Source organism: Bactrocera neohumeralis, chromosome 2, assembly GCF_024586455.1.
Source record: "Bactrocera neohumeralis isolate Rockhampton chromosome 2, APGP_CSIRO_Bneo_wtdbg2-racon-allhic-juicebox.fasta_v2, whole genome shotgun sequence".
Lineage (NCBI taxonomy): Eukaryota > Metazoa > Arthropoda > Insecta > Diptera > Tephritidae > Bactrocera > Bactrocera neohumeralis.
The window spans coordinates 34497906-34514994 of NC_065919.1; the positions used below are offsets into that span (position 1 = coordinate 34497906).

General features: G+C 34.6%; 1 protein-coding gene across 1 annotated transcript; it reads left to right on the plus strand.

Annotated features, from left to right (window-relative positions):
• Positions 1-1752: 1752 nt before the first annotated feature.
• On the plus strand, positions 1753-16805 carry LOC126763273 (fatty acid synthase). The gene is made up of 10 exons (XM_050480597.1): positions 1753-2035; positions 2800-3317; positions 3467-5284; positions 5479-5902; positions 11931-13208; positions 13269-13881; positions 13940-14214; positions 14275-14624; positions 14697-15792; positions 15859-16805. Exons 1-10 carry the CDS (start codon positions 1877-1879, stop codon positions 16534-16536), a joined length of 7209 nt encoding a protein of 2402 aa, XP_050336554.1. The 5' UTR covers positions 1753-1876; the 3' UTR covers positions 16537-16805.
• Positions 16806-17089: the final 284 nt, after the last annotated feature.

Below are 17089 nucleotides of genomic sequence, written 5' to 3' on the forward strand. Positions count from 1 at the left end.
TAAGACCATAATTATGTTATTCAAAGCGCAAGTCCTCCATATAGGCCATTTTATTTTTTAAGGAATTCGTATGATGTGTATCAGATACACTATTTTATTTTGTATGGTATACGCTGTTTTATTCAATAATTTTACGGTATTTTTATTAAAATATTTGATCTCAAAAATATCAATTTGTAACATTATAAAACAGTAATTAATTCATTGTTTTGTTAATTCAGTGGCATTTATTCATTACTTTCCAATTTGGGTTATTATAAACAAAAAATTATGAAAAATGAAGGTATACATTGCATAAATCAAAAATAACTAGAAATTCATTCGCCTTCATTCTTTTCCTCTGCTACATCTGGCTCATCTAAACAATTTCGCTTGTTTCCACCTCGTAAGTTAAAAAAAATGACTGCGAGCCACGAGGAATTACACTCTTTCTGCACAAATTTTGAAGATCATGTAGCTTTCGATTACAAATTGGCAGCTCTTTATTGTATTTGCCAGTAAACGAAAAGTTGAAGACCTCTTTTTGAGGTATCTCTATGTCCGGCAATCCCACAGCGAAATCAAATTCATCAGTCTTTGGAGCAATTTCCACAACGACTGGTGGTTTCGTGTCACAGCCTGTTGATATTTACCTTACTTACTTCACTTACATTATATAAAAGACGATACTCACTCAGATGTTTAAAATCCATATTTTTAATGAACAAACTTTCTCTGCGAAATGAATTTGCAAGCTGAAATTTCAAATGACTACAATATTTCCTTGGCATTCATGTAGTCAAAACAACGTAAAAATCGCATAGGCTACTACTCTTGTAAATTTCTGATAAAACTTTCGAATTTGTATTGAAAATAAAACAGCTTATGTGGAGTATAGAAATGGTCGGAATAAAACTATTTCTCAAACTTTGTGTATATTATTATAAGCTTTTTTATGAGTTAAAGTTTTGATAAATTGTATTTATTTCTACAGGCTAAAATGGAATATAATGCGCATACACTATTATTATTTTAACAACTTTGCAGTGGCAATTTCAAGCAAAATAGCGCATATGAGCTTATACACTTATTGAAGGAAATTTTTGAACATGAAATTATACACCATTTTTTCCAATGACATTTTGACCCACTTTGTGGAAGTAGAATTTGACGAAATTTTGACCAGACATAGAATCAATGATGGAGATTCTAAATATGCAATAAAAAAATAATGGCGTATGAGCACATACGCTATTGTTATATTGAGGGGATGATATATTAGTTAAGTCCTAGGTGCTTCTAAATATTTCAGTTTTTCTCCCAGAATTTTTTTTGCGCTGAAGAAACAAGTTTTATTGAAGGCAATACATTCTATGAACTAAGTATACGTAATACGCCATTGGATATTTAAAACGAAAAGTTTTACATACTGCTGTTTTAAATATACATTAAGGGTTCACATCATTTACTTAATTTTTTTTGTGTTGAGAAAAGTACCCAACAAAATCGAATATCACTTTCGATTTACATTATTTTCATATGCATATCAATGTACCCTGTGTTCGCTCTTATGCACATGCTTATAGTAATTTATGTGCTAATAAATAGATTTTGATTTAAATGTTGCTATGTTGAACCCATTCTGTTAATAGAAGAAATCCGCACGAAGTAATTATACTCTGTACTCGTCTGCCCCTGTCCCATACATCGCGACGTTGTGTGTAAAGTAATATTATAAAAGTAGCTTCAAGTTTGAAGTCTCAAACCATTGCTATTCGTTTGGCAATTCGTGCGTATACGCCTGGTGGTTTTGTGCTAACTTTAAGTACAGTGTGTTCAACCAGGACAATTTTCAAATCCTGTGCTGTATTCCAGTGTTTAATTTATAAACTAAACCATGTCAACTTTAATTAAGGAAACAACTTCAAAAAAACATAAAAAGTTTTCAAGATCATTTCCTGAATCTGAAGGCGATGAAATTGTTATCTCCGGAATGGCAGGGAAATTTCCAAACTCTCATAATATTGCGGAGTATGAGCGAAATCTCTACAATAAGGTGCATAAAAAATTAAAATATATAATATGAAAGATGTGATTGCATGTGAATTTGAAAATAACACATGAATAAGAATTCCTTATAAAATTATAGTTTGATGTGAACAAAATACAAATGTATGCACGAATAAGTCGTTTTTAAATCAACAACTAAAAAACTATATATGAGTTTTCGAAAGACTTTGTACACATAAACTTATTGCTTTTTTATTGAATATTTGATCCAGAAATAATGTTAAAACACCAGTTATGCTTCACAACCGTTAAAAAGTAATGCTTGAAAAATCAAAACAGCTACTACTACTACTTATAAGAAAAAAAATTTAACATAAATTCAGAGTTCAGAGACTCGGTATAACTATTGCATTTTTTAATCTTTTGATAATAGTTTATCCAAACCACAAACATCCCGTTAGAAAGTTTAGCTTAATTAAAATATTTATATCAAGCTAAATTTTTCCACTTAATGCCGGCTATAGACTTTATATACTATTAAATTCGTTTATTCATAATTGTAAAAAAAACTTGGACAACAAGTAAGGAAGGGCTTAGTTCGAGTGCAACCGAATGAAAGTCTGGAAAATTCCTTCAGGTGGTGGCAAATCTTTATATTAAAATATTTTGCGAAATAATTAAACTTTGGTTTTTTGCTTTATTTTAGAACGCGTCAGGTAAAAATATCCTAAAAAAAACTGATTTAATGTCCACACATTTACATTTACAATATTTAGTGGTTTAATAAATTATAATACTTTTTTTTTGCAGATTGATATGGTAGATGATGATGAGCGACGCTGGCGACATTTCAATCCCGAGATACCAAAGCGATCAGGAAAAATTTACGATTTGGAAAAATTTGACGCAACATTTTTTGGCGTTCATTTTAAACAAGCCCATACGATGGATCCTCAAACACGTATTTTAATCGAGACTGCATATGAAGCTGTAATAGATGCCGGCATAAATCCGAAAAGTCTACGCGGTACAAAAACTGGTGTTTATATTGGTTCCTGTATATCTGAATCGGAGAAGACATGGTTTTATGAAAAAGTGTCTTCAGGTGGTTTTGGTATAACTGGATGCAGTCGAGCAATGATGGCAAATAGAATTTCGTATTGCTTAGGCTTACAAGGTCCATCCTTTTTATTGGATACAGCTTGTTCTAGCTCAATGTATGCCTTAGACAATGCTTTCTCCGCTTTGCGTAATGGAGAAATAGATGCAGCTATTATTGGTGGATCAAATTTAATATTGCACCCATTTGTAACACTCCAGTTTGCCAGGTACATAAGCAAAGCAACTTGTGTTTCCATTCATTATTGTTGTATTGTTCTTTTTGCGTTATTTAAAGTATTCATAAATAATATATGCTCATAATCAAATAATATTACCGTAAATATAACTTAGTTAAATTATTTTTTTAATTTTCAAGACTTGGTGTACTTGCTCCTAACGGCTATTGTCGACCTTTTGATAAAAATGCATCTGGGTATACGCGATCTGAAGCTATAAATTGCCTATTCTTACAACGTAAACGTGATGCTAAACGTATATATGCCAGCGTTGTTTACTCGAAAACCAATTGCGACGGGTATAAACCGGAAGGAATTACCTTCCCGTCTGGAAAACTTCAGGAGCAACTTATTGCTGAATTTTATAATGAAATTGATATAAAACCTAATGATTTGGGTTACCTAGAAGCCCACAGTACTGGAACTGTGGTCGGAGACCCCGAAGAATGCCGAGCAATTGACAGCATATTATGTAGTCGGCGTGAGAAGCCTCTATTAGTTGGTTCAGTAAAATCAAATATAGGTCATTCGGAGGCAGCTTCTGGTATTTGCTCTTTGGTGAAGGCATGTTTAGCATTTCAAAATGGGAAAATTGCTCCAAATATTAACTTCACTGAAGTAAAACCAGAAATTACTGCTTTATCGGAAGGCCGTCTGATTGTCGTAAAAGATGTCGTTGACCTAGAGAAACCATATATAGGTGTGAATTCTTTTGGTTTTGGTGGTGCCAATGCCCACGCACTTTTGAAAGGGTTTGACAAAAAGAAAATAAATTGCGGTGTGCCAAATGATGATATACCAAGGTTACTAACTTGGGCTGGAAGGACTGAGGATTCGGTCAATTATGTATTCAACGCTATAGAAAATCAACCCTTGGATACCGAATTTTTTGCTTTATTACATAATATTCAAAAGGAAGAAGTTTCCGGCATGGTGTTTCGGGGATATGCGGTTTTTGTAAAAAATGGAACCAACCAAGTGAAAACACAGGTTAGAGATGTACACCATTTCACCGGTATAAAGCGTCCTATAGTCTGGGTGTTTAGCGGAATGGGTTCGCAGTGGGCCGAAATGGGAGCATCATTGCTCCAGATTCCTACTTTCATGCATTCCATTGAGCAGAGCCATAAGACTCTACAATCGAAGGGACTTGACTTACTGAACATACTCACATCCGCAGATCACAGTACATTCGAAAATATAATGCACTCCTTCGTAGGAATAGCCGCAATTCAAATCGGTTTGGTAGATCTCTTGCGCTCATTAAACATAGAGCCCAGCTACATTATTGGTCATTCAGTAGGTGAGTTGGGCTGCGGCTATGCCGATGGATGCTTTACTGCAGAACAAATGATTCTAGCTGCTTATTACCGTGGAAAAGTCAGTCTGGAAATTGAGAAAATAAAAGGATCAATGGCAGCTGTGGGAATGGGTTATAGGAAGATTATCAGTATAATTCCAGATGGCATTGAAGTAGCTTGTCGGAATAGTGCGGAATCTTGTACCATTTCCGGGCCAGCTGAAGATATAGCAAAATTTGTGGAGGAGTTAAAAGCTAAAAATATTTTTGCGAAAGAAGTGCCTTGCTCAAATATTGCTTATCATTCTCGTTACATAGCTCATATGGGTCCTGATTTTTTTAAATATTTACAACAAATCATCCCAGATCCAAAACCAAGAAGTTCAAAATGGTTGAGTACAAGTGTACCTAAAGAAGATTGGGAGCAATTTGGACATAATTTATGTTCAGCAGAGTATCACGCCAACAATCTTCTGAATAGCGTATTATTTGAAGAAACATTTGAAATGCTACCCAAAAATTCTTTAACTATTGAAATAGCACCCCACGGATTACTCCAAGCAATACTCAAACGATCTATGCCCAATGGTATTCATGTTCCGCTCACACAACGGAACAACAGCAATAATACCCTGTTTTTCCTCACGGCATTAGGAAAGTAAGTACTCTTATTGTTGACTTAACATTTTTATGATCTCAGGCCGTAAAAAGAATTGTATTTATACAAATTTCAACCAAAAATATTTGTGCATTTTTTTTAAGGAAACTTTTTACACACATATTATGTTTGCATGCTAAAGTCATAAATTCTAAATTATTATAAATAATATTTTATTAAATATTTGCTTTTAGATTGTTTAGCAGTGGAGTAACGTTCCCCGTAGAAAATTTATATTCGAAAATTGAATTCCCAGTATCGAAGGGTACTCCTGGAATCAGCTCATTAATTCGCTGGGATCACAGTGAAGACTGGTTTGTGACGAAATATGAGAACATGAAAACTAAATCGAGTGGAGAACGCTTATTTAAAATAAACTTAAGTAGCGATAATGAGGAATTTATGAGCGGGCATGTTATTGATGGGAAAATCCTAATTCCGGCTACATGCTACCTTCAATATGTTTGGGAAACATTCTCTTTGATGTATCATGGTCCAAGCTACATGGATGTTCCGATTGAGTTCGAGGACGTACGATTCATACGTGCGACAAATATGACTTTGAATGGAAGTGTGGAACTGAATGTTATGATTCACTATGGAACAGGGCAATTCGAGGTATAAATTTTAATGACATTTTGATACATAGTATTGCTCATATATATAAATAGGTGTACCGGACCCCGAATGAAATGTGATTTCGTTTTTACCAAACTGAATGATTTCATTTATTTCGAAGTATTTCTATTCCACATCGAAACATGCTTTACTTTTAATTTTTCCAAACTAACGATTTCGCGTTGCAGAAATTTAGATCAAGGCCTTTCAAATCCATTTGAAGTTGCTAATGTGATGTTTAAATACTTGCATTGACTTTTGAACTTTATTAACAAAAAGATATTATCTAGTGAGAACTCTTATCATTGCGTTAATATGAACATTACTAAATGCTGATAATTCAATTGGGAGGATGTCCACGTTCCACTTTGATAAAGAAAAATATAACTTTTGCACGGTGATGGTTGTTAACTAACGCTTTCTTAACTCTCACAAGGTCCCCGGAGCCCGTGCTGAAATGCATCAGGCCTGCGGCGCAACGACTCTGAATAGATTGGGATAAGAATGCCATTTGCCAATGCAATTTGATAGGAGTTCATCGGCTTTACAGAGTCTGAAAATAAAATTTAATTATGCTATTGATAGTGAAGGCAAATACTTCTTAACTAATTTTGAGCGCACAATGGTTTGGTATCATCCTGAAGCTAAAGTTAATATTAACATCAAACTATCCCTCCAACATTCCGCCGCCCAGATATCTCTTATTGTCATGTACGCAGAGAAGAAATCATACGATATAAATTTTCCATTTTTAATTACATTTAAATATGTTAATTCGGTTTTCATAACAATTCATTTCGTTTCGAATTCATATAAAAAAAATTATTCGATTTCTGGAACCGGCAAATTCGATTATTCGAATCACTTCGTTGCTGTGTGAGAAATAAATACAGAACATGGCTGAAATATAGTATTTACTTTTTCCCCAAATAGAATCACAGTATAAAGGAGCCTTTGTGGTTTGAAAATTAAAAAAAAAATGGTCCTCGCCTTATAATATGTTTAACGTATATATTCCAGAAGCTATTCCTGTTATTTCTGGCGACAAATTTTATTATCATCTCTGTACACAGTGTGAATAGGGTAAGATCAGATAATAACCACGCCCACTACCCATATAACATTCATGCTTAAATATATTAAAAGAGTTATACCTATATCACCAAATAAATGCTTCAGAGACATTAAATTTTACACCCGAGATGGAAACGGTAGCAGTTACACTCAGAAATGTGCAAAATCGAACAACAACCACTCCCGATTCCCATATATCAATATTTTCAAATCCCTATAAGAAAATCGTATTGTAATAAAATTGTTATCGCCCACAACTTTCCATGTCCCCAGATACCGAACATGGTGATCTTAGTATCTTAAAGAGATATTTCAGAGCGTCTCTCTCTTATAGTGTGTTCTTGTGTCTAAAACGGATAACGTCGGGCCAATACTACCTTAACCCCCATACTCCTATACCTAAATAATATAGAAATTGTAAACTTCGGATTAAATTTCTTTATTATATGTAATTCCGTCGATATTTAAAATATCTTAGCAAAATTAAGTGAACGTGGGGTACTGGATATCCTTCAGTTTACTTCCGAAAATGTCTGAAATTAGTCAGCGAATTATTCCAACTCCCATATAATTCATTTAATGATGGAATATATACATATATAAGTTAGAATAGAGATGTCCCTATGCCTGATATGCCAAATATAGTGACTTACGACATTCCAGTTTACTATACATCTTATATATTGGTCTGATATTTTGGAAAAATAAAGGGACATGTTGACCACAATACGATATCGAGTCCCAAAATATGTCAATCATTTAACGATTTCTGATTTTATTGTCAAATATATAGGTCAAATGCGTTATTTTAGATGTAATTCCCAGAGAGAAATAGGTCCAAGGACTTCAATATTAACGGCAGGATTGTTACCCGGAGTGTCTTTAGAAAATGATGGGAACTTTAAAATTAAAAATTTCGCTTGTATGAAGAGCCTAATGGTAATTTTTTATGTTGATATACTTGTACAAGTATTGTACATGCTGTTGTGTATGCTTTGTGTGTAGCATCTGCTAAGCTTGGCGATTTTTGTTTGATAAAAAAAATAGACCAAGGAAATTGTTCGTGAATTCTGTGCCAAAATTAATACTGTAACGATGCTCCAGCCTCCATGTGACTTTTTCCTATTTCCAAAAATAAAAAAACTTTAGATGAAAATCGCTGAAAGAGCGAAAATCTATCCCAAAATCCAGTTTAAGAAGTGGTTTGACCATTAGAAGAATAATAAAATAATAAATTTCATTATTCTAGAAGACTTTGTGACAAATTGTTGCTCTGCGTGAGAGCTATCATTATAAAATTGCTTGAAAATATGTTCTAAAGTATATTTTAGCAATGGCAAAAGTCAGTCCAAATTTTTCCATTACTCTATTTATGCAATATACTCAATATAATATCTTTCATCCATATAGACTTTCTATTTGACCTTGAATCGTTAAAATTATCAAAGTTTTCATATATTAATAAACTATTTTAACAAAATATTAAATTTATCCTTTTTGTTTGATTTAACAACGCATATACTATACAACCTGTCAAGAAAGTATCGAGAATTCTTCATTTCCCCGGATGGAAGACAGGTTTTCCTAGATTGGTACAACTGTCCTTAATTATGATGCCAAAAACTAGCGCGATCTGTCAACCAGTGTGTTTACAGCAGCTCTTTATGTCATCATAATTAAGAATAGTTGTACAAACCTAGGAAAAAACCTGTCTTCCATATAAGCGAGAGATTTAAATGAAGAATTCTCGATACCTTCTGGGCAGAGTGTACATATCTCATTTCATTTAATTAGCTTGATTTTAATATTTCCAACATGAAGCAGAATGTAGTAACGAAAGTAAATAAGTATAAGCCTTAGACTTTTTGGATTATACCACTATAAATTAAAAGATACCAATTATGATTGTACTCCATTCAGTTTCTTTAATTGATTGACTTCTTACGTAACATTTTTTTATATATTACTAGCTGACCCCGCAGTCGTTGTCCTGCGTGAAATTATGTGTTTCGAAATGAAAAAGTTGAATTTATAATTTCACTTTTTTTCAATGTGTCGCAGCTTGATAAAGAACATTTTTTGGTTTCTGTTCCGTTGTATAGAAAAGATGGTTTTCCAACTCGTGAGCAGGCCACGTATATCTGGCCGAGTGAAAAACATAGCATTTCCAAATGTATACCATACACTATGCGACTATCCTTGTGTCTCAAATGCAATTTTCACTGGAAACTGAATACGTTTGAACTGAAATGACAAATCGTTAGAACTCAGAGGAATTCGAAGAATCAAGCATTCTGCCCCTTTGTATTCGATAGCTGCGTCATAATCAGTCAGGTCCCATTACACAGTTTCGACAGATCCAACTTTGAGACGCAAATGATGCGGTGGCATACCAAGCCTATTCAAAGAATTTAGAAATTCCACAATCGATCAATTTGTATGAGCGCAAGTCTCCCGGAATTTGACTTTGAATCTTTCAGTTTAAGTCAACAACATCGGTATTTTTGGCAGCTAACATTGCGCGTGCACTTAAGGAATTGTAGTTACGATAATTTTTCCAATGTCCGAATATTCGTGATGAGTTTATCTTTGGTGAATTGGTAAAGGGAAGATGGAATTGATATCAAACCACCGGAAGTATCAACCGAAATTTACCCATTTCCAATTCTTAGCGAATACGATGTAAAATGTCTTCGGAAATGTCATTTTCGTTCGTATTCCATAATTGTCGCTAATTTGATGGCTGATCATCGCGAAAAGTGTACGAACTTCATTCCAGTGATTATCATGTTCCAGCAATTGTAATTGTAATTGTATGTATAATATCAAGATATTTCCGAATAGAGCAAGTTCTCGCAAACGGTTCACTGACGAAAGTTGAGAAAAAACTCGTAAATGTTAATTTTGTTGCTGGGGGTGTTTTCTCTGTCTGTACTGTATTCTCTGTGTTGAAATAGACTATTTGGTCATTCTCCAAATTAACTGCGAGACGCACAACAGTCGGAAAACCAGGAATAATGGGATGCCCAACTTATTCCAGTGTGAGAGCGCCTCAAAATAAGCGTTTTTTATAACATTTTCCATTATGGCCAGATCGAACAAAATAATAATTTTTGGGCATTTATTAACCCAACACCCAACATTTAGTACGTATAAAAATTACTAAATAGTGGTTATCTATTATATGGAGCAACCATTTCAATCTTTTTAAAGAATATTAGAACAACTGACTTTTGTCCTTTTAATACCCAATAAAAGGATTTAAGCTTGTTAGCTCTCAATCATTAAAGGTTTTTAATAATTTTCCATTGAAAATAAAACTGTGATGCTTCAAATTACAAAACGTTTCATCAAATATCTTTAAATTTCACAAATTTATTTAATATTCATTGTTTTACATTTTTTATAAGAGGTCTTGAACGATGCAACAAATCCCTCCGTTTATATATTTTTTTGGTAAGATTTCAATATGGCCATCGCTCGTTTCCAATTGCTAAACGTCAAAACCTCCCCAATCCAGTCAACTGTCAAAGTTTAGGTGGTTTTGACGTTTAGCAATTGTTCTCTCACTTCCAGTGAGTACGATCCATATGTCTTCGACTTCGATGTGTTGTTAACTTCGATATTCACGCCTCTAAATTGAATGCTAAATGTTCTGCCATTGTCATCTGGTGAGCGACGCTGATACATTGGATATCCATCATTTCTAGTTTGTGTTTCCGAAAGAAAAGCACTTGGATAGTGTTTCGTACATTTATTGTCAGACATACAAACCGAAGTGGTATTGTGATGTCCGTAAGGTACATGAACCATATTGGTTTCGTATAATTCTGCTTCGATCTCTGGATCAGGAATTTCCGCAGAAATGATTTCATCAATTTGATTTGGTGTAACCACCATCCAAAGAAGAATATGTGCGTGCGGCAAACCTCTCTTTTTTCCACTCAACAGAGTACATCCAGCATCTAACAGCACCACATATACGTTGCTTTAAGATAAAGTTTACAAAACATCGCAACTGTTGTTTGAAAAGTTGTCCTTTGACATCGTGACGATCGCTTGCTGATTGCCCGCGATCCATAATTTCATTCGTATGTCATCGCATCCTGGGAATACTCGGTCATGTGCCATTGGCTGTCAATATATATACTTATGTTGCCAAAACGAACGCGACCTCTTGGTGGCATCGTAACAAATTTCAATCTGTAATTGAGCACTTTGTGTGAAACACACATAACGTTTACACGGAATAAATTTCAATAATTTTTTTTGAATAACCGGAATAAAGAAAGCAAACGACAAATTTGACAATTGAAAAACAAAAGGAAAAAAGTTGAAAAAAAATGTTTGTATGAAAAAAAGTTATTTTTTTGGAAGTGTCAAACTTTCCGACTTTTCCTCACGAAAAGCATGCGGTTTTTTATTTCTAAACTTTCCTCGATCCCCAGCGAACAACCTCTGAAAATTTCATCAAGATTGGTTCAGCTGTTCTCGAGCATTAGCGTTACTAACAGTATTCATTCGTTTGTATGGGAAAAAGAAAAGGGCTCTTTTTTGGGGTTTTCCGGCAATTATTCGAACATTTTAAAAAAAGAATTGGCAAAATTGGTCCAGGCGTTTTTAGTTATGCGCCAGCATTTAAAATCATGTTTGTTTTTATTTCCTTTTTAAAATCGTACATATTTGAAAATTTATTTTCTTCATAATTTTTTTTCTTAAGTATTCTCCTTGTTTGGGCGGAGACCTGTCCGAATTGGTGGTAATCAGCGAAATCGGTCCAGGCGTTCTTTAGTTATAAGCGTAGTAACTAACGTCACTTTCTTTTATATATGTATATAGATTAAGCTTTCGAACACCTGATAATTTGGACCGGCTTTGATAGAGTATAAAATGTTCAGATACACCCGAACTTAGCCCAACTTACTTCTTATTTATCCCATTTTATGTTTTATAGATTACCGAGTCGGGAAACTTGGTAGTGACGGGGCGAATAAGAGAAATTGAAAATCCAGCAATTCCAAATATTCACGAACCATATAAGGATTCGGAATTCCCAATGTTATCTAAGAAAGACTTTTACAAAGAGCTTAGGCTGAGAGGATATCACTATAATGGTGCTTTCCGCGCAGTGACACTCGCGCGTGGAGATGGTTTATATGGAAAAGTAGAATGGAAATATAATTGGGTAACATTTATGGATGCCATGTTACAAATTGAAATTTTGGGAACTGATTCACGTACCTTGCTTATACCAACAAAAATAAGAAAATTAAGGATTAATGGCTCTCACCATTTTGACCTTATGACTAAAATGGATCCTGAAAACAGAGTTTTTGATGTTTACGTTGAGCCTAAATATGATCGCATTGTTGCCGGTGGTATTGAACTAATTGGACTACATGCTAGCCCAGTTCAAAGACGTAAAGCTCCCGGAATACCTGTACTCGAAAGATATCAATTTGTTTCACATTTTCCAACACCAACTCTGGATATAACAGAAGCAGTTCGTATGTGCGTCCAGTTAGCCCTTGAAAATACTCCAGTATTAAAAGTAAAAATTGTGGAAGTAGGCGCGAAGAATAAAGAACCGGTCGTAACGAAATTTGTAGAAGCAGTTGAGGATTTACCATTGGTAACAGGGGATTTTCTGCTCTTCACAGATCAACAAGTTGATGATATTGCCGGTGTTCATATAGAAAATGCAAAATTCGTCAATCAAACCAACTGCCATTTTATAATTGCCAATGGTCTAAGCCATGAGGAAAACGTTACAACAGTAAAAGCAGCATATAAAAGTTTAGTTGAAAAAGGCTTTTTAGTTACAAGAGAAAAAAAATTCAAGCCTACTCATAGTGCAACAACTTTTGAAAATTTCAGTTTAATAGCAAATATCCGTTTGTGTGGTGATGAGCAACTGTTATTATTGCAAAAGGTTGGAAAAAAACTGACATTAGAGCCGTTAGTTATAAAAATTTCTGAAGAAGATAATGAATTTGAATGGATTACCCATATTCAAACATGTCTTTCTAACAAAACACCAGTTGTATTATATTCCTTCAACCAAGACTCAAATGGTATTATTGGACTTGTGAACTGCTTACGTAAGGAGCCAGATGGAAATCTAATTTCATGCTTTTATATTGACGATAATAATGCACCTGCTTTTGATTTGGCAAATTCGTTTTATAACAGCCAATACGCCTTAGGACTTGCCATTAATGTATATTGTCAGGTATTTATTTTTCTCACAAAAAAATCATATATGAATTTCAAAAATATTTATTAAAAATAGGGTCAATGGGGTTCTTATAGACATTTACAGTTGTTGTGTCATGAATCTCCACAACCAAGATCTAATCATATTTACGGAAACGTTATGCAACGGGGTGATTTATCCACTTTACACTGGTTGGAAGGGCCTTTGGACATTAATAAATGCTCTGTTCGAATTGTGTACTCATCGCTTAACTTCAGAGACGTTATGCTAGCAACTGGTCGATTATCTGTTGAATTGTACGGTAGTAGTCGTCTTGCTCAGTTATGTGTATTAGGCTTAGAATTCTCTGGAATAAATACAAAGACCGGTAGACGTGTCATGAGCATGGTGGCAAAAGCTGGTGTTGCATCGTATAACGAAAGGCCGTCGAAATTCATATGGGATGTTCCAGATAACTGGACTCTCCAAGAAGCTGCTACCGTACCAGTTGTCTATATTACGGTATACTATGCGTTTTTTATGACCGCAGATATACGAAAAGGAAAAAGTATACTTATTCATGCTGGAACTGGTGGAATAGGTCTTGCAGCTATAAGGGTCGCCTTGGCATACAATCTTGAAGTATTTACAACTTGCAGTACAGAACTAAAGAAGCAATTTTTATTAAAAACATTCCCAAAATTAAAAGGTAATTGTTAAAATATATCAAATAAAATAAAGTACTAAAAATGTTCATAAAAATTTAGAAAGTCACATTGGCAATTCTCGAGATACATCCTTTGAAACTATGATACAACATGAAACCAATGGCAAGGGCGTTGATTTTGTACTAAACTCTCTGGCTGAAGATAAATTATTGGCGTCAGTACGCTGTTTGGGGCTTGGTGGACATTTCTTAGAAATTGGAAAGTTTGATATGTCAAATGACACCAAACTTGGGATGAGCTGCTTCCTCAAAGAGATAACGTTCCATGCTGTTCTGGCCGACAGACTAGAATTTGCTTCAGATGAGGATATTGGAGTGAGTTTAAATTAATTGCAATACATTCGTCCTTAAACATATGCCTATGTATATTTGTAGTATTTGAAACATATGGTGGATGTTGACATTGAAAAAGGAATTATCCAACCGCTTCCATGTACGATTTTCCCTGCACATGAAATTGAACAAGCGTTTAGGCATCTCATAGGAGGGAAACATATTGGAAAAGTTTTAATTCAAGTTCGAGAGAGTTCCGAATCGAAACTAACGTTGCCAGTGAAAGTCTTAAAACAGGTTTATTTTAAACCGGACGTTAGCTATGTAATACCGGGTGGCTTAGGTGGTTTTGGCTTAGAGTTGGCTGATTGGATGGTAATACGAGGCGCACGTAAATTGATTCTGAGTTCCAGTCGGGGTATATCGAAAGACTATCAAGCTTACAGAATAGCGTATGTTAACAGTTGATTCATATTTATCTACTGTTATTTTAATTCTAATATTTAATTTGTTTACTTTTTCAGATTATGGGAGAGCTACGGTTGTAAAATCATTGTTAGCACTTTTGATATTAGCACGATTGAGGGCTGTATAGCTCTCCTTAATCTTGCTAAAAATGTAGGACCTGTTGCTGGAATTTTCAATTTAGCTGTCGTTTTGAGAGACGGAATATTTACAAACCAAACCAAGGAAAAGTTTTTAGAAAGCTTAGCTCCGAAAGCAATAGCAACAAAAAATTTGGACCAACTATCTAGATTACATTGTCCGCATCTGGAATATTTTGTTGTATTTTCGAGTGTTTCATGCGGGCGTGGCAACGCTGGACAATCTAATTACGGCATGGCTAATTCAATAATGGAACGAATAGTTGAAAATCGTGTTAAAGATGGTTATCCCGGAAAAGCAATCCAATGGGGAGCGGTTGGTGAAGTTGGTTTAGTGGCAGATATGGCTGAAGATAAAATTGACATGGAAATTGGCGGAACTCTGCAGCAACGCATTTCATCTTGCTTAAATGAGTTGGACACATTGTTATCTACCCCAGATCCAGTAGTTTCTAGTATGGTAGTAGCTGAAAAACGTTCCGGCCGCTTAGGTAATGAAAGCATTCTTGATACAATCATGAATATTATGGGCATACGAGATTTGAAATCAATTTCATTGGGAACCACACTTTCTGAAATGGGAATGGACTCCCTCATGGCTGTCGAAATAAAACAAACTTTGGAGAGAGATTTCGATCTTATATTAACACCACAAGATTTACGTGCCCTTACATTTCAAAAACTGCAAGAATATGCAGATGCCCGGGACAGAGAGAGTACGGACGCTGTTAAAATGATTTTTGCTTCAGACACTAATCTTTTAGGAATGGAAATCTTATTAAGAAATTTGGGCGACGAAACACGTTGCAATGAAGTTATGATACCTCTTAAGACAGCGGCAGATGCTACAAAACAGTCTATGCCGCCAAACATTATAATACCAGGTTTAGAGGGTACAGCAGGTCAAGCTTGGTATAATATCGGATCATACATAAAGAATAATACAAATGTTTTACAACTCCACAAATTTAGTGAATGTACAACAGTTAAGGAAGTTGCCGAAGCATGTTTTGAAGTATGCAAATATTCATTATTCTGTGATAAAGTTATTAATAAAATTCCTATGTTTTACTATTTTCAGGACGTGAAAGCAGAATTAAAATCTACGGAACCGTTTTATATCATTGGATATTCCTATGGATCATTTATTGCACTAAAATTAGCTGCAATGCTTGAAAAGGCTGGCTTTCGAGGACAACTCTTACTCATCGACGGATCGCCACATTTCCTAAAAAAATTAACTCTAGCACACCTTGGGGAAGATTTCAATGATAATGATTTGTATAATTTACTCCTTTCAAGTATTGTGAAACAAATATTTCCGGAAGAAACCCAAGAATCAGTGGCTTTAGAATTTAGTGAACGGGAAGAACTAACAAGCAAAATGCTAAAATTTGTGGAATACGTAAACAAGCAAGATTTATATAGCGAAGAATATGCAAACAAAATGGTGCATGCAATGTTTCGACGTATACGAATGGCGGCAAACTATGATCTAAATACTAGTGATATACTTACAACACCCATAGTTTTAATAAGGCCAGCAGAAGTATCTTTACAAGACATAGAAGAGGATTATTGTCTATCAAAAATTACAAAAGGAAAAATCGTTTTAAAAGTTATTGAAGGAAACCATACGTCAATGTTGGATAATCCATTGCTTCCACAATTAATTAATGAAATGGATCCCTCGCTTCAAGAAGATAAAAATTTTGAAGAATACATACGCGATGTTAAGCCAATTACCCCCATACTCTAAAGAAATCCATACTTTCATTATGTTGTTGCATACATATATAATAAGATGTACATTTTATGCTCATAATAAATAGTTAAGGTGCCCTTTCCATTAAAACTACGTATACATACCGTACTTTTATAAAAATTGTATGTGGGAATAAGATACAAGAAACTATGTAATTGCTTTTGTTGTATCTCTAGGACTAACATAATTTAAGGATAGATATGCGTTCACTCTTCAATTACTTATGTTTGCAGCTCAATAAAGCCAATTGGATTTTTCACGCATCATGCAGGATAATTCCATCAATGTTCAGTAACGAACTAAAGTAGTAGCCCTGACAGACGACAGCGCTAATATGCATTAGCGGGCTTAATTTACATTTACTTGCGCATTTGACCCATGTTAATTTAAGTTTGTAATGCACAAGAATTCCGTGCATTTAGCTGAATTTACCAAATTTGAATAGGCAACACTGCCCAAAAATGGCTAGTTTCTGCTATTGTTTGACAGATGTCGCTTGAAATCTGCCGCCTTGTTTACGTTTACAGCTTCAGAGGTAAACAGTTTT

Bases quoted from the DNA above. Each gene is read 5' to 3' on its own strand.
- LOC126763273 (XM_050480597.1), top strand. From the start codon at position 1,877: ATGTCAACTTTAATTAAGGAAACAACTTCAAAAAAACATAAAAAGTTT. The intron at 14,625-14,696 runs GTATGTTAACAG...TTACTTTTTCAG, and splicing joins TATCAAGCTTACAGAATAGC to ATTATGGGAGAGCTACGGTT. The intron at 15,793-15,858 runs GTATGCAAATAT...TACTATTTTCAG, and splicing joins TTGCCGAAGCATGTTTTGAA to GACGTGAAAGCAGAATTAAA.